The 27,016-nt window shown below is 40.3% G+C and overlaps 1 protein-coding gene across 1 annotated transcript in view; it reads left to right on the plus strand.

The window, feature by feature from the left end:
* PLEKHH2 (pleckstrin homology, MyTH4 and FERM domain containing H2) overlaps positions 1 to 27,016 on the plus strand; it is a 1,501,506-nt gene that overhangs the window by 1,173,204 nt on the left and 301,286 nt on the right. Inside the window, exon 22 of the mRNA XM_044075068.1 lies at positions 14,970 to 15,125. Coding sequence (XP_043931003.1) covers positions 14,970 to 15,125 — 156 coding nt within the window. The remainder of the gene's footprint in view (positions 1 to 14,969; positions 15,126 to 27,016) is intronic.

A 27,016-nucleotide genomic window follows, 5' to 3' on the forward strand; every position in this document is an offset into this window, starting at 1 on the left:
TGGTCCAAGAAAAGAAGACAAAAATAGCACTGATCATTGAAATCGCCACGCCTAGTGACTACAGCGTCTTGCATACAGAGAGACACAAAGTCATAAAGTACCTGGATCTGCAGGCAGAAACGAGACCCATGTGTAAGAAAGATTCCCAGACAGTTCCAGTGGTAGTAGGAGCAACAGGTCTTTTAAAAAAGAATTTACAATCATATTTAGCTATGTTACCAATTCATGTAACACCGTACGAATTGCAGAAGGAGTCATTACTGGGCACATTGCGGGTGCTGCAAAAAGCACTTTTGGCTGACATCAAAGAGTGAAACAATACGAATTTCATAGGTTTATAGGTAGGTACTAGACTATCTGCCCGAGGGCATTTATAAGCCTAGCCAGAGTGTGTCGGCTTTCACCGCCCCATTGATTAATGAACTGATCCTCTGCCAAGCAGAGACAATGAAGTGATCCCAGGGGTGTATTTTCTGTTACTCATCCACTCGTTAAGGTTTCTCTTGAAGAGTGTTAGTGAGGGGCTCTGCCTAATGTAGTTTGGAATTTTGTTCCAAAGCATGGGGCGTCTCTGTGACAGGACTCTATCCCTCCAGCATGTTCTATTTATTGTTGTGGTGAGGTTTAGCTCACTAGACCATGTGTCTCGCAGTGAGTTGGATTTCTTTTGGTGGAGCATGTCCATCAATTCTGAGTTGGACATGGCTTTGTAAATCAGGCAGAGAGCTTTAATAAAACTTTAAGTTTTTCATGAACTTTAATAGTACTTTGACTTAGGAATGGAGTCCATTCCCATCATGGAATTAGAAACCCAAAACACTTGGAGAAATTAAAAACGGGGGAGATCCCTTATGTATGGAATACTGCAAGAGCGAAGAGAAGGACATCTACTGTTAATGGTACGATTTTACGCAACTGTACTTTCTGGCAAACAAAAAAGAATCCAGAAAAATATCCAAAGACGTGTTCTATAAAGGATTTTAAGTAGAAGATGAGAGGATGTTTTTTTCTCAGTCCAGAATATCCAGCTAGACTATCTAATGTCAGAGCAAAAGCAAAGCAATTTGGCAGCCATGGGCAGCACATCTGTTTGAACCCCCCCCCCCACACACGCACACACCTTTGTCTGTAAGGATGGCTTATAGACAGCTTGTAAGTTATTTTCTATTCTATTCTTTTTTTTTTTTTTGTTTGTTTTTTTAAGGTAGTTTAACTTCTTTAAAAAGCATAGAGTTGACAGATAGTTTACAAGCAAGCCACAAACTTTCCCAAAAATATTCTAAGTTTTGGAAGATTTCTTAGAAAGCTAGTTAAATATTTTGACAATTCAAAAGACTGAAAAGTACTGATCACATTTAATTCTATTAAAATGTTACTATTGTAATGATATTGTTTCAGCTTTGTATATGGTCAAATGATTATAAGAAAAATTTTGCTCTTCAGTGTAACGGAAAATTCTTTTTAATGATGCAAACAATAACATAAAGAAAAGACTGATATCAAATTCCATAAGAATATATGCATGTGTGTGTGTGTGTGTGTGTGTGTGTGTGTGCGTGTGCGTGTGTGTAGAGCTTTACTAGAGGCAAAAAAAAGTCTACCCCATACCTTTACTATTCTGTATTTAGTCTGTGTACATTTTCATTCATATATGCTTTACCCATTATCTTATGTATGTTAATTCTACTTTTCTATTATTAACAACCTCATCTTATTGCAATGCTTACTTATAGCAGTTGCTTCTATCCATGGTCCTGTATGTCTTTTGTCAGTGTACAGGCAGTCATGCCTGATGTATCGCTTTAAGACTTTACAGTGCTGCAGTTTTTGTCTACACCTTCACTCTACTTTCAAAGGGAATGTTTCTTCTTCCCCACCTTCCTCCAAAGCATGTTCAGTCTCAATCGTGGCTTCAGGAATTGCTGCAAATGAGCCTCGCCATTGGAACATACAGAATGAAGCAACTTTAGGTTAGTGGACAAAGGTCCTTACAAGAGTGAGAGACTGAGGGTCAAACAAGGGTGGTTTCTACTGGGAATCTGGTTGTAAACCAAACCAGTTTAGCAAATAAGGTTTTGGAATTATTGTAATGGGAGAGCAAAGAACTGTGGTAGGTAGTTAATGATACTATTATTTTTAAGACAACTGTTATTTTTAGCTTTGTTAGGTTTCTGTATTAATCAAGATGAGAATAAAGCAGTGTTGTCTTAAAATATTGGCTTATAAAATGCAAACATCATGACAATATTAAACATATATTTCATAACATATACATTGCTTCAAATATCATAATCTGAATTTATTCCTTACACATATATTTTTCGTCTTGCTGAATCACTTCACTATATATATATATATATATATATATATATATATATATATATATATATACACGTGACAGTATATATTAAACTTGAGACCTTTTCCATATTTGGTCTTTGCCCCAAAATATCAGTGTACCTTCCGTTCATATTTCTGTTTATTCCCCTTCTCCTGCTGACTGCTCCTTATTCCTCTAGTCTCAGAAGTATCTCTGCATACCACCCATCTAGCATGTGTTCCTGTCACACTATCATATGATCACTGACTCTCTTTCTTTCACCGTTATCCAACTTCCTTGTTTTCTTCCTTCTGAAACAGTCCACTCCATCTCACCTGTATTTTCCTTTTACGTCTTACTCTTACCTAATATTTTTCTTGTTAGCATCATCCCATGAATGGTAGACTGTATTCAGTTTTCCCTTTCTGATTCTTTCAAAGATAACCCCCCCCCCCCCCCAAAAAAAAAAAAAAACATTAGCTTCAAACCTCCCTTAACCTTTTAATATTGACAATTAAAGCAAATTTAATACACCAATTTCTGTTTACCTCTTCAGTCATATAAATTTATTCCGGTATCATCACTCAAGCAGTACACTTTGTTTTCCCTTATCAAGGCTACCAGATCGTGTATATATTCATTCTTATTGTAACTTCCTAATAATTGTTTTAACCTGTCTCATGCTAAATGCACTAAATTTGGAGGTTACCTCCAAACTCCATTATTTCCCTCTTTTTAATATTTATGTCAAAAATGCATCAGTTTCTATACCAGCAGCATCCTTAATAATATTGTTGTTTATGACATTGACACCGGATTCAAATTATATTGATTTTCACAGCCACATCCTATTAAACTAACTTGTGGCCCAGATATTAGATAGGTTTACTTTGTCCTAGTAATACATGCATGGCTAACATTGCAGAAATAATTTTACAAAAACAAATGGAAAAGTGGTATCCAGTGACCACAATTACCAGTAATCCACAAATGGCACTGAAAAACGTCTCCACAGAAAGTTGCTGAAATCAATGTATGTCCAATCACTCATTTATTCAGAAACTCAAAAATTAGGCAATTTTGTACTAAATGGGGATAATCCTAAGGACTTCTTCAGAACTACATTGAAGTTTCTGAGTTTTTCTGTAGAGTGATACTTTTACAATATATAACTTCTTCAGTCCTAAACAACAGGAGGCTAATTAATCTGTTTGCTTCATGAAGTCTTTTAAGCCAGGAAACTAGTTGCTTCCTGAAAGGTTTTCTCCAAAACCCTCTGTTAAGAGCATACCTCTTATGATTTGCAGTGTCTCACAAATGGTGCAAGTTGCAAAAATATGTAAACTGTGAAATTTGTGTGGTAGACAGTAGGCTTTGCATCAGTTTTAGTGTGAAAAGTACATCTTCTAACAGTGATTTTTTTGTTTATTTATTTGCATTTCTTGATCAAGAGCATTAGACTGGGTGATTCACCTCTTTTCAGCTGAGGCTTGGCAAGAAATGTTCCATAAATTATAAAATCAAAGGATTAAGATAGCAAAATAGATGAATTATAGACACATGTAGAGTGTAGAAAGAACTACGAGATCCGACAGATGCCTACAGAGATGATAACAGTGAAAATAGGGGTTACATAGTTTTAAAAGGATATTCATCTGAAATGTTACTGTTTGTCATGTCAAGATACTATCAGGCTTTTACTTCTGTCAAATACATGTATTTTCTTTTGCAGTTAATACTCACTTGCAGACATATCAAGCTTTTTTCTTTTGATAAAACACTTATACAAACAAGCAGGCATTATTAGGATATACAAGTTTATTTTTCTGCAGTCTGGTAACTAGTGTGTTTGATAGTAGCTCTTTAGTATTAGAATTCTTTATAATTATTGGGTGGAAAATGGGGATAGGGAGCAGATTTTAGTAATCTATATGCTGAATAGTGAGCATTTGCTTCACTTAATGGGTAGTTTGGTTAGCATTTTGAGTTCTGCTTCTGGGGTGTGCATAATGGACATATCAGTGATAAGATCTGAGGGATTGCTTAAAATGATGGAGTGTTTGGTGTTATAATCTTTTCCAGAGTTTGGAGATGTAGAAGTAGTAGAAGGGGTTGCTAATAAGGATGGGGCATTTATGGGGAAGATGTAGTATCTTGTATGTTGTTTGAGAAGAAGATTCAGGATGGACCAGAATTGCTTCGTATTGTTTCGATGGGCATGTTGAACATTATTATAGTAGTTTGCTTTATCTGGTATTATTTTTATCAATTTTATCAGATGGCAGTAGTCTGGAGTATTTTTGGGGTGTGGGAATTATTCAGGAGCCACATTTTCCACATTTAGTCCCTTGCTGTTGTGAAGACTTTAGTTTTGTGGGATAGTCATATGTCAGGTTTGGCTTTAATTTTGCTCTTCCTTGCTGAGGCTTGTGCATTAAATATGTTGAGAAACTAGTTATTAAAGTACGGTACCACATCATCTGTGATTAGTTATCAGGGCGGCCAATTGCATTTTTGAAAATGAAATTGAAACTGTCTGTATTAAAATTTGATTGATTTCTTAATAGGTTATAGGAGTGAGCTTTGATGGTTTTGGTTAGGCTTCTTACGGCATAGGTAGGATAAGGAAGATGATCACTTCCTGTATTAGGCAGCATGGTGGTATGGGGTCCTTTTGTTAAAATCCATTCTAGGCTAGAAGACATTGCACTGTGTTCGCTCTGATTGGTAATTTGATTAATTTATATAATTCAAATAGATTGATAGACTGATTTTCAATTTTTAAAGTATTACTTGGACGTTCTTTGTTTGCTAGGATTTACAGGTTCTGTTCTGATGTTTGTGTTGGCCCAGGAAAGCAAATCTCCAAGGATGGTATGCTGTTATTATTGAGTGTATATTACAATGAAGGTTTTGTCTGTTTTAAGGGAGTGGATGTGGAGTTCAGCACTGCTAAATGTTGTTATAGGGATGAGGTAGTGATGGAGGTCTTAAGAGGTAAAGTATGTAATGGCTTCCACTCCCGACCATTTTATTTTGTAGTCTAATCTAACTTTAGTATATTATAGCCTTGTAGGAGTATTTCTCTGTAGAACTGAGCTTAAGCCATGTTTCCAGGATGATGATGTCTGGTTTATATGAAGATATCCAGGACTGGAGCTGTAGCTGTGCAACTTTGTTGCATAGGCTACTTGCATTTAGGATTCAGATTTTCAAGTAACGATGGTTCACATGTTTGGAATTTATTGTGTAATACTGTAGAGATGCTATTATTTGCTGGGCCAGAATTGAGATGAATGTCTCCACAGTTCTGGAGTTGTGTTCCATTGTAGATTTATGTGTTTCTTTTTTTAATTTTTTAAACTTTTGGGTGCTACAGAATTTCTTCATATAGTGATGTGGAGTAGGAGTGGTTAAGATATGATGGTGTAGGGTACAGGAGAAGGCATGTGTAGTGAGTGTGTAAGATGAAACGGAGGGATGTGAAAGGTGGAAGTGAGTACTTGGTATCAGAGCAGCAGGCTGATGTGTTGGACCTATGGTAGAGTGAAATTACAATTGTTAAAATAGTGAGACATGCAGATGACATTAGTTTTGTATGGTAGTGTATGAGTTTGAGGAAAATTAGGGCCCTTGTATGAAGTAGTCTGTATGAGTCAAAAGTGGTTCTCTAAAGTAGAATAGAGAAACATGGGAGTAGTTACAGCCATTCTCCGAGGTAGCCTGGAGGAGCAAAGCATAGTAAAAGTACGTACTAGAGTGACAGTCGTTAAAGCTGTATTGCCAGTGATGGATTGAAGTATAATGTATTAAGTTGTACTAGAGAAAACTGAGTGGAAAGGAATAAGTGGAATGTACATAGTGTGATTTGGAAAAGGAAATGATATAAGGCAGGAAAGGTAGAGAGTAAGACCCAATATGAATTGGGTAGTGAATGGTGTAAGAGGAAGAGGTACTGTTCAGGATGTGATGCAAGAGATTGCTGATAGGCTATGGGTATGTGGTATGGTGTTGTTTTAGAAATGTAGTAGTAATTGGGATGGGTAGGATGGGGAGTAGGGTAAGTGAGAGGAGAGGGCCTACCCCTGTAAGTGTAACCGTATACAACCAAAATAATTTATGGAAATGAAGGTAAGCTTTCTTGAGGAAGCTAAACATAAAAGTAAATTGATGGTAAGTATAGAGAGTGTGGAAAAATATTATCAGTAGTTCTTCGACGATATAGATATGGTGAATACATATGCTTTTAGTAGGTCTCTAAAGGGGAACAGAAATATAAGATATCTAATGGGCATTTGAAGATGTTTGGAAAAGCTAATCTCTTAAACTAAACAGTGACAAGGTAGACCTCCAGCCATGCTCATGTCTTAGTTAGCAAAAATCTAAGTGCTATCTAGGTTAAATTGAGGTCATCTTTCAGTCTTCTGCCCTTTCTCAGTAGTGTAGCAATATATTTATGAAATAGAATGATATTTTCTTTGCAAAAAAAAAAAAAGTAGGAGTAGAGCTATCAAACAGCTATTTTTCTGTATGTTTGCAAGGCTGACCCAAGTTATGTTTGAATGAAATGTTCATCTCTTCAGAAGCTTTCCATTAATGTATGACTAGACTGGGTAGTACTGCTGCTTTGTGATAATGCACAATAAATGCAGATATTAATATAATATTTTCTCAGTATTTCAAATATTAGTCAATAAAACTTTGTATATTAGGTGACAATTAGAAGTGAAAAAATGTGTGCCTTACTGAAGAGTATAATATGTCAACATTTGTTTGCCTGTAGATAATAAGCTTTTACAGTATTAATGCTGATACGAATATATAGGTAATACTCATAACTGGTTTAACAAACTTTTATATCTTGGCATACCTTCACATTGCCCACAGTGTTTTAATGCCAGTAAGAAAACACACTGCTTGCATATACCATCCTAACAGGATGCCATCATACTGAATTTCTGCATATTAATATAAATATATTTTTCATAAATGTTTGCAAGCACTCTTTGATAACTCCAACCATATACATTTTATCGCACACTGACTTATTCACATGCCTAACAGTTATTTCAGCTTTTGAATGGCATCTTGCTCCCTTGTACAAGTCTTAGTTTTCATTAGATTAAGGGTCAGTATTAGAACATTAATGTATTATACCCCAAACAAATACTTTGTCTTAGCCAAGTGTGTGCAGTGTTATTCTTCTAACACCATACAGTGGTGTGAACTTTGGCTGTAGATGACAATCACTGTTGATGTGACACCCCAACCACTGCTTGCATAGGCTCTCCTTGCACTAGAATATATTTCTCATTTTTTCTTGTATTAGTGCAAATATGTAAAGTATTTCATACTTCTCATAATCTTTTATGAACATTCTTCAGTATCCCAAGCCCTATTCAGTCTACAGGGATTTTACTGCTGTTATCAGACATATATGCAAACAACCTACATTTCATGAGATATTATCATCATTATTAGAATGATGTTAATATAAATAGATTGCATATTAAATAAATACCATTCCTTACTACTTGCATAGTTCTCCCACATGACAATATTTTGTTCAATTTTTCATTAATTAATACAGGTATGTGAAATATTTAAACATTTTGGAACCTTTTGTAAACACTTTTCAGCATCTCAAACCCTGTAATTCTATGTTGATGTTTTTACTGTGGATACCAGCCATATCCTATCACCTTGCTTCCTGATGTATAGCATAATATTCCTGACATATTAGTTTTGGTGTTTAAATAATATTAATGCAGTATACCATCACTACATAGTTCTAGTTTTTTGTTCTGATCCTCTTACCCAAGTGCCACTTTTTTCTAACACCCACTGCTGCCATATGCTCCCTCCAATGTGGCAGTATCATACACATTTTTATGTATTAATACAAATATAGAAGATATTTTCAGAATTTTCATAACCCTGTACAAACACTGTTCAGTAACCCAAACCCTTTTCATCCCAGAGTTATGTTTTATATGTGAATGTCTGCCATATGGTATCAGGTTTTATATGCATCCTTTTTTCCAAATGCCTGACCTACACTTCATATTAGTTTTCATATTAGAATAATGTTAATATTAATACAGTGTAGTCAGATTATCTTTCTTACTGTATATATGTGCATATGTGTACATGTGTATGATATATATATATATATATATATATATATATATATGTGTATATATATGTGTGTGCGTGTGTCTGTGTGCGCGTGCGTTTATGCCACAATATCACACCCCATTTTGCTTTGGAAATATGGAAAACATTTCATATGTTTCGCAACCTTTTACAAATACTCATCTGTAATTCAAGCAGAGTGATTATTTTTTTTTTTACTATGGATGCCTACCAGATCCTGTCAGCTTCCTTCCCTATGAATAACCTAGTGTTCAAAAGGTACTAGTTTCAGTGCTAACACCATGTTGTTACTAATACAGTGCACCTCAAATAAATAGTTGTATTTATTGCGGTGTTTCCCTTACTCAAATGTATATAGTATTTCTTCTAGCACCCACTGTTAGCATAGGCTCCCTAATATGACAGTGTTACAGTCCATTTTTATTAGTATAAGTGTGGACAATATTTCATTTTATTATTTTATTAATAACATTTTTGCAATAAGTTTTGCAGTAACACAAGTCTTACAGATCCTATAATAATGTTTTCACTGTATACCTTATCATGTTGCTTGCAGATGCCAACTAGAGCAACTTTACCAGCAGCTAACAGTATTTTTATTCCCTTTTTATGCCTCAGCATAAAAAGGTCAGTGTTATACAGAAACATATTCATGTTAGACTTGAAATCAGAATAATATTATATAAAATAGTTTTGTTATCTTTTATTTGTTTTACTCTGAATAGTGTTTAAACTTGCACTTTTGTTTTCAACAATGGACTATTCTGTTAGTACTACAGCCCATCGAGTTCCAAAGCTGTTCTGACACTAATTTCACCTTAACTTCAAATGACAATATCTGTCTACTTGTTCAAGATATGTTTATGAAACTTTCAAGGCAAGACCCCTGGATAGTTCCATGTGTACTTTGCACATCATGACAAAATTTACTTTTAGTATATCCTTTCAGCAGGACCGACCTTTGGTCAACTGATGATTACTGGAAAAGCATCCCTGCTAGAGCGGCACCCTAAGCGGCTGCTTAGTTGGCCTATGCCAAAGGCCGGATATGAAGCTTTGATATGCAATATCAAGCCCCACTCAAGCTCTCCATTTCTTCATGCCCATTGATGAAGTGTTGCAAACCCAGAGGGGTTGTGGTCATGTATTTTATGCGTATTCATTACCTGTATGATCCACTGCTCAGTACTGGGTGCCGAGATACTTCAAAACTGAAATGTAACCTAAAATGTTATATTTAATGTAAAAGTGCTACTGAAAAATACACAGTTGGAAAGGCATTCAGGACAACATAATCTTTTGGAGTAAACTGGAATTTTCTATGCAAGAATAAATCAATTTTGCAATCAAGGAAAGTTTAATAAGAGTTTGTTGGAAAAAAAAACTTTTTTCAGTAGTGCATTTATTAGACTGACATTTATGTACTGCTGCAGAGAGATGTGCAGTCATTGATGTGGGCAAACTGCATGTATGACAATGTTTTTGTACTGTAGTTTTTTTTTCAGATGTCTGCAAGAGGCTAATGACTAAAATCAAACTTGCAGTCACTTTTCTACATATGTGTCATTGTACGGAGACAACTTGAATTACAGTGTTTTTTCAAGAAAATAATTGCACATACCTTTGTTGCTGCTGTTTAAATGCTGGCCAAGGGTGATTCTTGAAATCATAAAATTATATTTTCTTCTAATTTAACACTGGCCAGAGATCAAGGAAATGTGTATAAAATCAGTTTGTAATGAAGGTGTCCTGCCACCTTGGTGTCAAGTGGTACCTCCTTCATTATCGGGTAATTATTGATCATAGTAAGTACCCAATAATGAATACCAAGCTAATTTGAATAATGCCAGTGCAGCAGGGGAAGTGGTAGGTGTGGGTTAAAGAGATGACATACTCACACTAGTTTCCACAAAAATTAGTGTCTTCTGTGTATTTACTGACAATTGTGTACATCCCCATTGTGTCCAGTTACACATACGTCAGTCATCATTAATTTAAACATGACACAATTGATTATTATATGTCAGTCACAGAAATCATGTCCGAAGCTAAGCAAATGTGATGTTTTTCTCATAAAAATTCATTAATGATATGATTCAGAAAACCTTTAAGTTTGCCCAGCTTGAATTAAATGCAAAATATACATGTTTGTTGTGATCTAAATGGCAAAAAACACCTAAATGGCTGAATAAGCCTATTGCTGGGACCTAGCAATAAAGGACAGTTTCTCTGTAGTAATATGAAATATTGTGGTATTTCCTAGAAAATATTGTGAGTCTCAGATACAGAATCCACTTAGCACACCAACAAAGCCAGAGACTTCCCTGTGACACAAGTGAGCAAAAACACTTTAACCACTCTTAAACTGTTGCAAAAAAGAGTAAAATCCCATGATTGGAGGAACTCCGTGGTCAGCCTCAGTAAGAAGCTGAGATCCCTCATAAAATCCTCCAAAGCTAGTTACAAAAACAAAATTGCCACTGATTCTAAAGACAACCACAAAGCATCTCAATGACAACACTCAGATCTGCTCTGAGTTACAGCACAATGGCACTAAATATACAGAACCAACTGATATTGCCAACATCCTGGCTAACTTTACCCCTCTCTCATCCCCTAAAGGGCCCATCTCTATACCGGAAGAATGCAAAGTACCTGTAATCACAGCTGCGCAGGTAAAAAACACACTCTCCAAAGCCAAGAACACAGCATCCATGGGATGTGACAACATCCCAGGCTGCATTCTACATGAACTACAGAACGAACTGGCACCCCACCTAAGTACCATGTTCAGTCATAGCCTCACCTCAGGCTTTGTACCCACTGAATGGCGCACAGCAATGGTTATCCCACTTCACAAAGGGGGACTCACCACGGACCCCGGGAACTACCACCCCATTAGCCTGATGAGCCTGGTCTTCAAGGCTATGGAGTGTATCATCATGGAACTTATAAACAATGACATTGGTAATCTCCAAACTCTGGACCCTACCCAGTTCGGGTTTGTAAAAGGCAGATCATGTCTCCTAAACCTGATAGACTTCTTTGAAGTGGTCACCAAAGCCGTAGATGAGGGTAAGGTGGTTCACACAGCCTATCTAGATCTCGCCACAGCTTTCGACACCATCCCCCACTCTGGAACTATAGACAAACTCACTAAACTAGGTATAAATCCCTATGTCACAAGATGGGTTGCTAACTGGCTCACTGACAGAACCCACACTGTGAAAGTAGCAGACTCTAAATCTAACTTCAGACCAGTGACAAGTGGAGTACCACAGGGTTCAGTCCTAGGTCCTCTCCTGTTTGGTATCCACTTCTCTGAAGTACACACTAACACAGAAGGTCTTTGGCTAACAAAGTTAGCAGATGACTGCAAACTAGGAGCCATAATCAAAACTTCTAATGATGTGGACATCCTAAAAAAGGGCTTCACTGAGACAGATGCCTGGTGTCAAAGCCATGGCCTCAAGCTCAATGCCAAAAAGTGCCTTGTTATCCCTTTTGGTAAAAACTCTGTACCCATGAACTACCACATAGGCAGTAGTCTACTTAACACCGAAAGTGTGATGAGACCTTGGGACACAGGTGGACAGTAGTCTCTCCTTTGATAATCACATCGCCACAGTAGTCAGGAAATCCTTCTACGTGGCATACCTCATCACAAAAGGTTTCTCATCCAGGAAAAAAGAGGTCATTGTTCCCCTCTACTCATCACTCATTAGACCCATTATAGAGTACAACGCCCCTTTAGTATGTACCTCACAAGACATCTGCAACAACTGGAAAGGCCACAGAAATACCTCACAAAGAGGATTACCGGCCTCAAACAGATGCCCTACGCAGACCGTCTCAAAAAACTCCAGCTTTACTCTGTCGCATATCGCCTATTCAGAGGCGATCTCTGTCTAACATACAAAACTGTGTCAAACCCAGAGCTGTTGGACATGTTCCACTTAAAGAAATCCCAATCCCTCTGAGCTACACGCTGTAGGGACCTAAACCTTTTCACCACAATAAACAGAACATGCTGGAGAGATAGATTCCTGTCCCAGAGACTTCCCGTACTCTGGAACAAACTAACTATCTATATCAAACAAAGCTCCTCATTAGCACTCTTCAGGAAAAATCTTGATGATTGGATGGGAGATTGGAAATTCACCCCGGGGATCACTTCTGTGGCTCTGCTTGACAGGGGCACAGGAAAATAATTTTCTTGGGTGGCAAAAGCCAGGGTACCATTTGGCTAGGCTTATAAAGGCTGTAGGGCCAATAGCCTAGCGCCTACCTATGAACCATCTTGCCATCTTTAATCATCAGTAAGTGGTGAAAAATACACAAAAAACACTTTAAACTCCCATTTATAATGCAGTGTTCATAGGATCATACTAGGCTATCGGCTCTAGGGCCTATACAACCTTAGCCTTAACAATTCCCTGGAAATAATCAGCCCTTGCTAGTCTTGAACCCAGGCCACTGCACACCATTGCCACAACAATATACCCCTAAGCCATTTAAGCTTTTCTGTTCCAGTGACAGATTTACATTCTCAGTTTTTATTACGTTTGTGTGCTGCCACCTTTTCACTAGTAGCTGCTAGTTAAACAACCACCAAGTAGAAACTGAATATATACCATAAATAAAGAATGTTGCATTTACTGATTATATGCTACTATGAAGTATATAACACTATGCCCTAATGACACCGATACATAGGCTTTTAAAAGGAACATCCTGAATCTCATAAATTATATAAAAGACTGCAAAACCTAAGTATGCAAGTACTTCAGCAAAACAGTTCAAAGATATTTCTACACTACTTGCAGCTTCACTGGGCATGGGAAAATGTCAGATTCTAGTTAACAAGTGACATTAAGTTTCGCACCAACAACTCTAATCAAAAGGATGACTTCATATACAAGGACATTCAAACATTCTGCATTTGTATGTAGTCAGTTATAAATTCTGAGAAAGCATTTTACTTCCTGCAAATAACAGTAATTTCTGTTATAATGTAGTACTGATTTACCTGAGAAATGTGAAAGTCATTTCAACAGCAGTGACTGCTGTAAAAGTGTTGTCTGTTAAGATTTATTTAATAATGGTTCCATTCAAAATTGAAGGCATGAACTTTGTAAGACAGTGCATTTTATACACATCAAGTGTGATCAGGACATCAGGAAAAGAGAGTATACCTGTTAGGAGTAAACTATTGAGCAAGAAACCAGTAACTACAGGATTACTGCAGAGTTTATTGCTGAGACCAGTTCTTTTCTAATTATTTTTTTATTACATATCACTTAGAGATTAAGGTTGCTTTTTCAGGTCCAACACAGAGAGTGGAATGGTGGTTAATGACAGAGGATAAAGCCTCCATTATGATACAGTGTGTCTTATAGACTGGCTAGTGTTAACCTTCCATGAGAAAAAGGTGCAGGGTTATGTAGTTTGGGATGTATAAGGGGACAGTTTATGTGTTAAGAATCCTGCCTACTGGTCATATGGTGGGGAGAAACGCTGTTAGTGTTTTAGCCACCACAAGTTAAATTAAACTGTATGACATGATAGACCAGTGACAAAGACTACCAGGGCACTGGGCTGCACTGCCAGATGTGTGGACTGTATAGAACTGGAACACAGGAACTACTTAAGTGATGACAGGAACCATAAGGAACATTACTAAGCAAATAATCACAGAATCCATAAGATGTCTAGCCATATACACCTTGATGCAGACATACTTAAAATGTCTTGTCACCCTTTAGAAGCACTTGATAGTGCTTGCCTCCCATATTTAACTGGAACATACATGATAACCCTGGTCTACCCATCCATACTTCTGTTATACATGGCAATGGTAATGTCTCATTTGTAATGTGTTTTGTTGTGAAGGTCATATCAGGAAATGAACATCAAGAAGATTATAAATGTGTAACAGGCTATTGCCAAGAAGGCAAGAGGGAGGGATGAACATAAAGCAAGTAGAAAAGCCCAGAATAGTGGGAATATAATCACTGAGAGAAAGTAAAAGATACACATCTTATGGACGTACTGGATCATTACAGCAAATCTGATTGTGCAGAGCTGAAAAGAATATGAGGAGAAAAGGCATTGAGGCAGCTGAAGGGAAAGATGATTTAAGACAAATCTCAGAAATGGATCCTTCACATGCAGTTTTGTGGGATCATGGACTGTTGTTGCTGGAGTGCTGGTGGAGCATAGTTATATGAAGGAGGGATTAAAGATACCTGTGCACTTGGAAATTGGCAGGGTATGTACAGCTGTGAATAGATATTTATTGTTGTTTAGTAGATTTAATGTGTTTCAGTATTTGCATATGTTTGTATGTACAGTTTCTTAAGTACAGCATAAATTAAAGCACTTTGGTTCTGATGCAGCTTTTCACAACTTTGTGCTGTATAAATAGACGTAGTAACAGTAGATAAGGAATTTTCTTGTGTTGTGTTGTTATTTATGTACTGTGTCCTTGCAGGTTGTTGGGTTTGATGCCTCCACCACAGTAGAAGAATTCTTAAGCACACTGAACCAGGACATGGGCATGAGGAAACCAGCCCATTCGGGATTCGCTTTGTTTACAGATGATCCTTCTGGAAATGAGCTTGAGCATTGTCTACAAGGTCATGTTAAGGTAACATATACAGAAGATGTAATGATAAGTATGTTTGAATCCCTCAACTTGTGATATTATTCATTGACATCTGACCAGGTCTCAGTAGGATGAGTTCAGGCATGCAGATTAAAACACTTTCAGAACTTTCCTTGCCAGTAAAGAAGAATGGTGTTAACTATGTATAAATATCTGCAGTTAAATGGCCAGGATTTGACAAACTTTAGTATAAATGAATATGCTTGCTCTAGTGCTTATTGAAGAAAAAACTTCTTAGAATGTTTATTTTACTATACTGCAGTGTAATCATGGCACCACATGTACTATAAAGTAATAATGCAGTTACATTAAGACATATATCAACCTTCATAATATAAGAGATGTGTGTTTAACTTTTTGATCCAGTAACTACATGTGCTTTTTACAAGCTGAAGATGTCTAGAGCATTTCACAACTTCTTCCTCATCCCTGGCTAAACATGAGTTGAGACAAATGGGAAAAGAAGTAAAGGGTGATAGTAAACAAATTAATATGCAAAGTAAGAATTTAATATTGTTGTGTTTGTGTGTGTGTTTGTGTGTGTGTGTCTGTGTGTGTGTGCAGATATGTGCTTGTGCATTTATATATTTTTAGACAGTAAACAAATGCTTATTGAAAATGGGGTATAGTGACTAATGAAGCTCTCAATGTCACTGATTTTTCCACAGAATTCTGTTCTGTTTATCATAAAAAATTATGATTTTATGATTTCATGGCATAGCGATAAGGGTTAAAGTCATTAATGCTGTACTGTACATGCAAATACTTGTTCATCAGGAAATGAATGTGAATACAAATCCTCTTATTCTTTAATTTTTTAGTGAGTAATGTCAGTATTTAAAAATTGTCCCTGATTTTTAGCCTTTGACCTTGATTTGGTGGAGTTCCTGGTTTCAGAAATAAAAGCTTGTCCCTGAGGAAAAAGCCAGGGAGGGTGGAGTGGCATTTTTGCCATCTCACCTGTCCTGGAAGAGGGGTGGAATTTGTTGCTAAAGACTAGCCCCAGGATTCACGAAGCCTCCGTGTAAGAGTTATAACTCTTACACGGAGGCTGCAGTTAAACGGAGTGATGTCAGCATGCTTTGCATATTCATGAGAGCATGCTGAATCACACCTAAGTCTAACACGGTCCGTGTAAGACAGTAGGGGGCTTGTCCGTAGGCCGAGCCCTGCAAGCGGACACGCCCCCAGAAGTGTAAAAGTGCCCAAAGTAGACACCCACAACAGAGTCCACGGAAATGTGAATAAACACAACACAACACATGCCCCTACAGACTATAAACATAAAAGATATATAAATGAACATGTTATATATTTTTTTAAATTCTAAAGATGTTTAACCGTGAGTGTGCTCGTTTGCATGGGCGTGCCCGTAGCGCAGCTACAGTTAGCAGTCAGTGGGAAAGCATATAAGAACTAAATATGCAAAGTAAGCCAAGAAGCAATAGCATAGCGGTAGAGATGTTGGCTGAAGAGCAGGCATTCATGGTTCGAGCCCCCACAACACCAATTTTTTTTTTTTTTTTTTTTTTTTGCAAAATAAGCAGGAAACAAGTCCCTGACAAATATGTACACATAAAACCACAATTCATGTAAAATGTAATGAAATAGCCCATTTATATTGAAGACATGTGAGGTACCAAAAGAAGAAAAAATGCCAGATGTGCTCATAGCTGAGCTACAGTTTAACAGAGTGAGTGCATGTGCCCGTAGATGAGCAGTGGTTTAACTGGTGCAAAATGCATGCCCGTAGCTGAGCAGTCATTTAACATGTTGAATCTATGTGCCCCTAGCTGAGCTGAGCGTAATATGCGTGCCGATAGCCAAATGAGGCTTAAAGCAGCGTACCCCGTTTGCGCGAAGCTGCCACCGCGCAAACAAGCTAACTGACGGGCAACGTTGAGCAAGCCGTATCAAAACTGCCTTTACACAGACACACCCCTCAGCATGTCTAGACAGTCATGAAAAATAAAAAGCAGTGGCCAGGTTCGAACCCAGGATACTATACACCATAGTCAAGGTACAGAACCACTAAGCCATGACAGCAGTACCTAGAAATGGAATAATAGCTAATATATAGGAATGAATACAAACTACAGCATGACAATGCAGGATTACTGAAGTTGATACAATTCTAAAATGGCCAATCACAGATATGTGCGGGAAAAACGGACTATATAAGCCCCATAGGCGGGAATACACAGCATAAACGATTGTAGAACAGACCTGCAGGCAGAATGTCAGGAGTAGGAGAGGGTAGTCGCTTTCGAGCACAGAGGTGGGATGTTGAGGAGTCCAGGTACATGGCCTGGCTCCTAGTCCACAATCATGAGGCCCAACTCATGCAGGGCCAGGTCCTCTGGGGAGCATACAGGGCTGAGGCGTGGGACCGGTTGGCTCATGAACTCACCAGTGCCACAGGGATTCCAAGGACAAGTGAGCAGGTCCGTCACCACCATGCGGACCTGAAGAGATGCAAGCAGGACCAACTGAACCTTTGGATCCAGGAGGCCCGGCAAACACCCAACACCCCACCACTGAGTAAGTAACATTTAATTATGTATGTAAAAAGTTAAACTAGCTGATATTATGGAGATGTGTATTACAATATTACTTCATTTATATTACAGCTGCAGGTGTCCGTTCTGCGAACCGCAGAGCCTATGGCGATAGGCTGGTACGGTTGCGCCACCAGGCAGGTCAGTAATCCACTACCAGTAACTGTAAAGAAATATAAAAGTATGACAGTCAGCAAAAGAGTGCAGTGTAGTCAGTAAGGAATAAAATCTGCAAGTAACAGTGTGAAAGTGTATGCAAGTATTGCTTGATTACAACAGTTTTCAGCCTGTAAGTTTAAGCTAAACATGAAAATGTCCGACATATATCCTGAAATAAAAATGCCCTGCCTGTAAGAAAATAGTACACAACTTGCAGCAGGCTGAAAAGTATAGCTGCAGAAGATGATAAATCACGTGTGAAATATATCCCTGTGGAAATACTGAAACATGACAGAAGTGAGACTGCTGGAAAGGATTGTAATAACTACTGTTAAAACATGTCAATAAAGCCTAGAAGTGCCATCCTGAATAGTAAAATGAAAGCAAGTGAGAGAGTGTGAGAAAGTGCCATGAATCCAGCAATACAGTAGTAATAACCCCTGAATAAAGTATACTGCAGTCAAGACAGAATGAAATGCATGTCAGATTCAAAACCAAACAGCTAAATCTGTTCAAAGTGTTGCTGCATCTGGAATGTGTATCCCAAAATCAGGATATGTTGCTCTCAGTCTGCAATATGCAGATAGGATGTTTGTCTGATATACCAAACATCCACACTTGTCTATAGCCATATAAAACAAATGTAGCCTTGATGTAGCTGAACAAAGCTAGATATGAATGTGTATGAAGAACCATAAAATGTATATTGATGTTGCATTAACAGTCCTATCACCAAGTTGAAATAGTTAACATATAGGAAACTGTAGTTAGAACAGTAGTGTGTATATAACTGTAGCTATTAGAAATGTACAGCATATGTATTGTTATTCGAAGGTGTTAATATTACTTTCTTCACCCCACCCTATAACTACATATAACCCATTCCACGTGAAAATGGTATGTGCAATCACAATTAACACCCCTGGACGTTTATCCTGTTGGGTCATATATATTTGCATGTCTGTTGATGCATCTGCCCTGTTCATACATCCACACCTGATGGCCTGTTGCCATCAATTAACCCTGCATGTTGTTGGACTGTGTATTTCTGTTCAAATTATGCATGTGTTATGCACGCTGTACAATGGTGTGAATATCTGGGTGTTTGGTTAATGGGAATACTAATGCATGCTGTTACAACTAATTGTGAATGGTATTATATGTCACTAACCCAAACTGTCATGACATAATGCAAAACATAGTACGACAGGGAAGGCGGGTTCCAGCGGACCCATCTCTCCCACCTCAGCTGGCGAGTGCACCTGGCACTAGTGCCGAGTCCGGACCCTCCTCCGGTGGCCCTGTGCCACCTGCGAGTGGAAGCGCTGCAGGGGATGGGGCTCGCCCCCCCTCTGCAAGTGTGGCCGGAGGAGATCCACCACTCACCCTCCGTAGCGTCCGGACTGTGGTGCATAGGGAGATTCGGGACTCTGTCCTTGAGCCCCTATGCCAGCTCGAGGCACGGGTGGCGCAACTAACGGGCATGACTGTTGCCCCGCCTACACAGCCCCCAGCACAGCCCCGTCCTGGGCAGTGAAGGAACAGTGGCAACTGCCTATGGGTGGGGATATCAGTTCCACTGTTGCCATCTGTGGGCTCATGGGCTCTGGATATCCAAACCTCCGTCCCCGTCAATTGTGTAACCCCCCCATATGTGTCATACACCGCCCCTGTATGCGTCTTGTTTGTCTTGTCTGTTAACCTACCCAACCTACCTCCCCAGCTGTACCGACTACCTTCACCTGACATACCACTCTCACCTGAAAAATTAAAAAAAAAGGGCACTCTGTACCCACAAAAATTACGCCCCATACATAGCTGCCCATTCCGCACACATGTCTACTGGACATGGAACCTATCAATTCCAATTGGCTGTACAACAAGTATTATTGTTGTCCTGATACCTCTCTCAGGGGTGGAAGGTTTCAAATGTCACACCAAATTACATATATATGCACAGCTGTTGCTGATGAAGAAATGGGCAGCTATGGGCCTTACCTACATCCCTCCTGCACATCCCAAGCTTGTTTCCCTACTGTCTTACCCTCTTTGTGACCCCTTTTCACCACTTTCCTGTCTCCCCATTTTTCTTTTCTTTCAAGGAAAATAGCGCGGGTGTGCGCAAGAGTAAGCACATTTAAGTGGTTGTAATCAGGTGTGCGCTTGTGTGCGCGGAGCTAACCGCCAGTGCGCATGCGTGAGCTCCACGCAAACCAGCGCTAACCCGGTTACAACTGCTTAAAAGTGCCTTAGTCACTTTGATTGACAGGTCCTGTACTCAGTTCAAAAGCAAAATAAAATCCCACTGTGAGTCCCGAACCCAGGACCTTGGCAACTGTAGTCTGCATGACTTACCACTAAGCCATGACTCTTATACAAGAACATTGTGCTAAAGTAAATATATCATGTAACAGTAGGAATGAATGTAAAGGGAATATAGATGTGTAGTACACAAAGCATGACATTTAGAATTACTAACAAACCTGGTGGATTTCCATAATAGTAGTGCGTGAACAGAAACAGCCGTGCTAGTTGGAAGCTAGTAGGTAATAATGTCAGTATAGCACCTTGCAAGACACACACATACTCACAGCAGGATAAGCACTGCCCATACCCCACAACCTCTTACAGGAACACATCTGGACCAAGTAATAAAATATGTGGAGCAAAGGCCCAAAACCAGGGACATATTACAAATAATGTTACAACAAACGCAGACAGTTCAGAAAGTAACAGGGTCTACACTTTGTGGGATGTTTGGAAGGGTATGCAGTCTGGAACTTGAATGTTTGTCACCATATTCTGATTTGAGCCCAGAGTGACTTGCCAGAAAAAGGTGTGCATGAGATATTGACCAAATTATGAGGCAGAAATGTGGACAACCTGCAAATATCTGTACACATGACGGGTCCATCACCACCATATTTGAATAGTTAAGAGCCTAGACATAGCAACAGTGAATGACTTACAGGGATGCCCCACAGACCCCATGTGAAATGTACAAACAGTAGGCAGAAAGGTGTAACACATGCAATGGTAACTATGGAGTCCGGAAAGTATTCACCACTTGCATGGCAGAAAAAGTGTAGTAATACATATGCTCATGCTAACCCACCGTCACAACTGCAGCATACCAGACATTTTAATGGGTGTACCCCACTGATATGTACCATTCCATGAAGCACATAACAGATGAACCTGAAAGTCTCTGGGGCCTGCTCAGCAGCATACTCAAATACCCTAATAGATGTCAAGGCCCACACCATGGCCAGACCACACTGCATGCTGTAACACCCTAGCAGATATAGCAAGCATTCCAAGGTGTGAATGTACATGGAAAATAGGAAAGCTACAGCAGCACACTACAGTCAAGACACCTAGCAGGCATACAAGTAGTGACTGTAAAGGGCAACTATTGAAGCCTTAGCAACAGAGTGCAAGCAAAAGTGAAAGGAAAGCACACACACACACACACACACACACACACACACACACACACACACACACACACACATATTAACAGTAGTAGTAGTTGTAGGTGTCAGTGTACATACACAGTTAGTACAGGAAACTGGAGAAATGAATGGAGTAATGTTAATCTACAACACACCTGGAAATATGAGAGAGATACCAACCTTTACACTCACAGAACATTGTCCCAGCATAACAGCATGGTCCCTGCCCTTAACATCTGAAAGGGCTACGCCTATCTCACACACCTTTTTATAGCACTGTTCTGAAATCACAGTGAGAACTGCAATCAGTACACAACTGGCTGCATGCAATTAGCAAATGCTGGCTAACAATTGGTGCAGAGGCCATCACATGGGCATATGCAGATACCTACAAAAGTATGCTGTACTCCATGTCCACGCATGCAATACTTTCATTGCACCCTGAGAAGGATGTGAGAGACAGACAGAGAGAGAGAGACAGAGACAGAGACAGAGAAAACTGCAATTAAGCAGACAAACAAATTGTTCAGCAACAGCTACCTGAGAGCTGACAACTGGGAAGTGGAGCAGCAGGACAGAGAACCAGACAGCAACACAAGCAGCTGTGACAAACACAGGTAATGTAAAGTAATACTATAAAGGTCTACATACTGTGAACCCTCCATATGTGTCATTGGTCTGTATCCATATGTATATGAAGATGTGTAAAGGGCAGGGGACATACAGCAACTATCAGTGAAGGCTGTACATACATTTGTATGTGAGAGCATCTATGTGCACATATCAATTTGTTTGATTGTAGGTTGTAGTGCCATGTACAAAGTAGGTTACACAGTTATGTATGTTTAGCAGTATGTTAGTGTGTGTATACAGTATGGTAGACAAATATGTTGATATACCTGTCTAACATATGGATATGTATGTATGTCAACATATGTATGTGTATATATATATGTATATATATATATATATATATATATATATATATATATATATATGATATGCATATATGTATACATACATAGAGAGAGAGATGTAGGAATACATAGACAGATGTAGATAGAATATTGTACAAACATAGCTATGTATTGTACACATACAGCTATAGATATATGTAGATACATATACATAGACAGACTGATCTGACTACCTACAGGTATGACTGTATATGACGACCTGCAACACAGCCTGTCCCACCCCCTCTGTGCCCCCCCCCCACATCTATAGCAATATATGTACATCAATATATATATGTGTATATGTATACGGATATATATATATATCTATATACATATATATATATATATATATATATATATATATATATATATATATAGAGAGAGAGAGATGTATATAAATTCTGAGCGAGGCACATGTGTACAGATGTATTGCAACAGGTGCCTGGTGACAAAGGCATGGAGTGAACACCAGTGTCAAATCCAGAGTACCATACCACATTCCAGATCACCTACACCAGTAACCACCAGATATGTGATTGGCTGCCCACCATTGCATGTGTCAGGGGTGAGCAGGGTCAGAAATGTGTACAATAGTGGCCCCAATGATATTCACAGTGGCACACTATCCCTGGAATACCTGCACATGGTATGTGTCAGTGGACATGGTGAGTCAGGTATGGACATGTAGGTCGGTGTACCCCTCCACACCACATAATGGATGCCATGGTATGGACCTCACATGGCAGCTACAGATATGGAGAAGGACACAGTGACATGCACAACACTGTGACAATGCACTCAAACACATTACCAATGCACAGTGACTGACAACACCACAGAGTACACATATGCTACCCACATAGAGGTTACCACTCCCGGATTTACATATGGAAGTCACACCCATGACAGATGTCCAACAACCATAGTAACACCTCCCACCATCCACAACCTAGATGTCTGCTGTGTGTCGTCCGTGCCACTGCAATAGTGTGCACATGTGGAGGTAAGAGTTCCTACCCACAGATAAGACATACCCTGCAATAAACCACACAGTGTTAAGAAGCAAGACTCCCCATGAGTACATGTCACACATACCCTTGCTGAATGTTAGTCAGATAGGTAATATGCCATATGAGTCACCCTGTGTAACTGTGTGACAGCAGCAGGTATTATCACACCACATGTGTCACAATGGTCAGGGTAGCAGAACAGTACGCTGCTGTAGACACAGGGGCAATAGCATATTGTATAGTATTGTATTGTAATGTAATGTATTGTGTTGTATTGTATTGGTATGGTGAGGTGCCTCCTTCATGGAGTGGAACCACTGCTGCTGTGCGCCAGTGTACAGGTACATATCCTGTAGTCAGGCTAGTGTTACATAGCACTTCTATATGTGTGTTTAGCTCCTGTCAGAGGTTATGTAGCATGCAACTGGGGATACCATCAGGTCCCATCCATGTTGTGTATTCTGCTGTCCTGCGGGTGTCTCTCACCTGGACATCTGTGATGACAGGGAGGTTACAGTCAGCTGGGATAACTATGCCTTATTTCGGTGTAGAGGGCGGGGTGACACCTGCACTGAACCTGTCTGCCACAATGTTGTCGATATCTGTGGTGTCAGTGAAATATTTGTTGTTGTGTACTACCTATGGGCATAGAGGATGGCTCCTGACCAGGTTGCTAACATAACTGAAGAAGGCCTTCTGGTTATCTGTAGTGTCACTCTTGATTTCCCTCTCAAAGTTGCCCATGTATTTTGTATGATGGAAAATAGATCCTTACCAGTGCTGCTCAGACATGCCCTCCCTTTAGTGAATTATGCTCTGTCTTGCAGTAGCTTTCATCTTCTGTAATACAATCTGTCTATGGCTGGGGTCCACCAGACAGGATGCTGTCCCTTTGTGGAGAGTGTCTTGGTCATATATGGGATTGCATGATCCATGCATTCATGGAGATGTCTGTAGAAAGCAATTGTGTAGGGGTCAGCATTGTGGGTTGTATCTGCCACTGGCCCAGTGGGCTGAAAGGATACCATATCACTGTTACAAAGTGTAAAGTTTGTATCTGTAATGTTATGCACTATAGTCGTTTGTGCTGGTGGTGGAGGTGGGATATGTATATCCAGGGCAATCAGTGTGTGGTCAGCTCACAGTAGTTGACGATGTAGGCCATACAGTACCTAGATACAAACCCCCAGAGTGAGGAGGTGCTCTTGACCTGAATCAGTGTTCTGACTGCTGGGGTTTGGTAGTATGTCATATGGAGTCTGCCAGGTACTGTTGCACAGTTGCTGGCCGAGCACTGATATCTGGCCATCTACATGTGTATCCACCAATAGACAGACAGATGCTACATATGTGAGATATGTTGTATCATAACAGTCGAGTAGCATGTGCCAAATTCTGCTGACATATATTGCTGATACCAGGTTATTTTCTTTCTCAGGTACATGGCCCACCCGCGGAATCCCACCTACTCCACAGCTGAGGATGAGGAGATACACCAGAGCCTGGTGCGGGATTATGCAATACTCTTTTCCCGCACCAGCCACAATCAGCAGGAGAGGGCTGCACTGTGGCAAGACCTTGTCCGTCGGGTAAATGACATAGGCACGCATAATAGGACATATGAGCAGGTACGACATCACTGCAGTGATTTAATCAGACATGTCCGTCAGCGTACGTCAGATATCCACAGGCAACAGGTCACCACAGGTGGTGGGGTGGCTACACATCCCCCACTCACCAGACTGGAGGGACTACTCATGAGTGTAGTGGCTCCAGTCCGCCAGCAACAACAACAGCAGCAGACATGCATTATGATGGAGGCTGGAGCCACACAGCAGCAAGACAGTGAACGTGCAGGTAATATGCCATATGTATAGTTGACTGTTGTGTACACTGGTAGTTAATGCATGTGTGAGGTGTGTCCTTGGTTTGTAGCTGTCACCATAGTATTTAATGTGCAAGTGTGATATCCTCAATATTAGCTGTTGACCTGTGAAGGGCGACTGTTGTACTCCTGACCTGTATCATACTCAGTAACAATGGCACAGTTGTGCCCACTGACATTAGTTTCTTCACGTCTGCAGGACCCTCTGGTATAACAGCAATGCAGCCTATCCATGCTGGTGAGTGTGTATTAACAATTCCTGTAATAGTGTTGATAGTAATAGTACTATTTGGCTCACTTAGTAGTGCTCTTTGTATGCATGTAGGTGTGTCTGTGTCTGTGTGTTGATATCACGCATACTGAGTACTGTACAATTGTGTGAAACTGTGTGCACCTGTGCATGTGTGCATGTGTGCACCTGTGCACGTGTGCATGTGTGCACCTGTGCATGTGTGCATGTGTGCACCTGTGCATGTGTGCATGTGTGCATGTGTGCACCTGTGCATGTGTGCACCTGTGCACGTGTGCACCTGTGCATGTGTGCACCTGTGCATGTGTGCATGTGTGCACCTGTGCATGTGTGCACCTGTGCATGTGTGCATCGCTGGTAATGTGTAGACATTGTAAACTGTGTTTCCTGTTTCCTTCCCACAGGTTCTGTTGCTGCTCTGGTGTCATGTAGCAGGGAACCTGAGTCAGGTGCCGTGGGTACTGATAATGATGACATCTGTGTAATGGCACAGGAAGGTATGCCAGGGTCCGCCATTGGTCAGCCGATTGACAGTACACAGCTGTCGACCCCATCAATGCGCACAGTTATCCTGCCAATACACCCTTTGTCACCACTGTCCCTAGGTGATGGACAGCATACAGTGGGCATTGACCAGGGTAATGTGGTATCTGTGGCACATGCCTCCCCACACAGCAGCCATGGGCATGGCCCAGAGATGGTACCACACCGACAGATGTCCAGGGGTTCTCGTGGGAGCATCCATGGGCGTACTGCCCATGTCAGACGTGCCCACAGAGGTCTTACAACCTCAGCTATGTTTCGGACTGTCATGCAGGCACAGTCACGTATGGAACGGTACACCAGACAGGGTCTGAGGGAGCTGGCAGCATGTCGCACAGCCATGACTGACAGTATGCGTGACATTGCGGCTGCCATCCGTGATTTCACCGATGTCATAGACAGACGTTGTGGGGACATATTAGACTGGTTCCACAACTACATGTCCATGAGCCAGGGCGATGGTGGGCGGTTGAGGCGTCGACGTGGCCATATGCCAGCAACAGCAGCAGCTGGCAGTCGTCGTGGACGACAACAGGGCCGCGGCCACCCCCGTAGTGCCAGCAGCAGCCCCAGCAATGCTGGGTCTGTGCTGTCATCAGACCGCCCCAGGAGACCACGTGCACGTGGCTCTGGCCAGGCACGACAGGGATCTGTGTCCAGTCAATGAACACCTGCTTCTGATGACAGTACCCAGTCTGGGTTGGTACCGGATACGGTCCGTAGCACCCCTGCAAGGCACAGGTACCGTGTCCGTGGCCAGAGACACTGATCTGTATGACCTGGCAGGTACAGTCTGTGGCTGTCCACAAACACCAGTATATGGCAGCCATGAGGTGGAACTGTGTGCATCCATACACACATGCAAATTGACAACACCTAGGGCTACCGCATACACGCACACACTGCATCAACATTGCACCACCTTCTACTGCTGTCCCTCACAAACACACATACACATACATGTCAATTGGTGGTATGGGTGGCTGACTCAGGCATACCAGGTTCACACCCTGTGCATATGATGAAACTGTGCCACCTCCTGCAATCTGTAATA

The sequence above is a fragment of the Protopterus annectens genome, chromosome 6.part0, assembly GCF_019279795.1.
Source record: "Protopterus annectens isolate FY-2018-M chromosome 6.part0, PAN1.0, whole genome shotgun sequence".
Taxonomy (NCBI): domain Eukaryota; kingdom Metazoa; phylum Chordata; order Ceratodontiformes; family Protopteridae; genus Protopterus; species Protopterus annectens.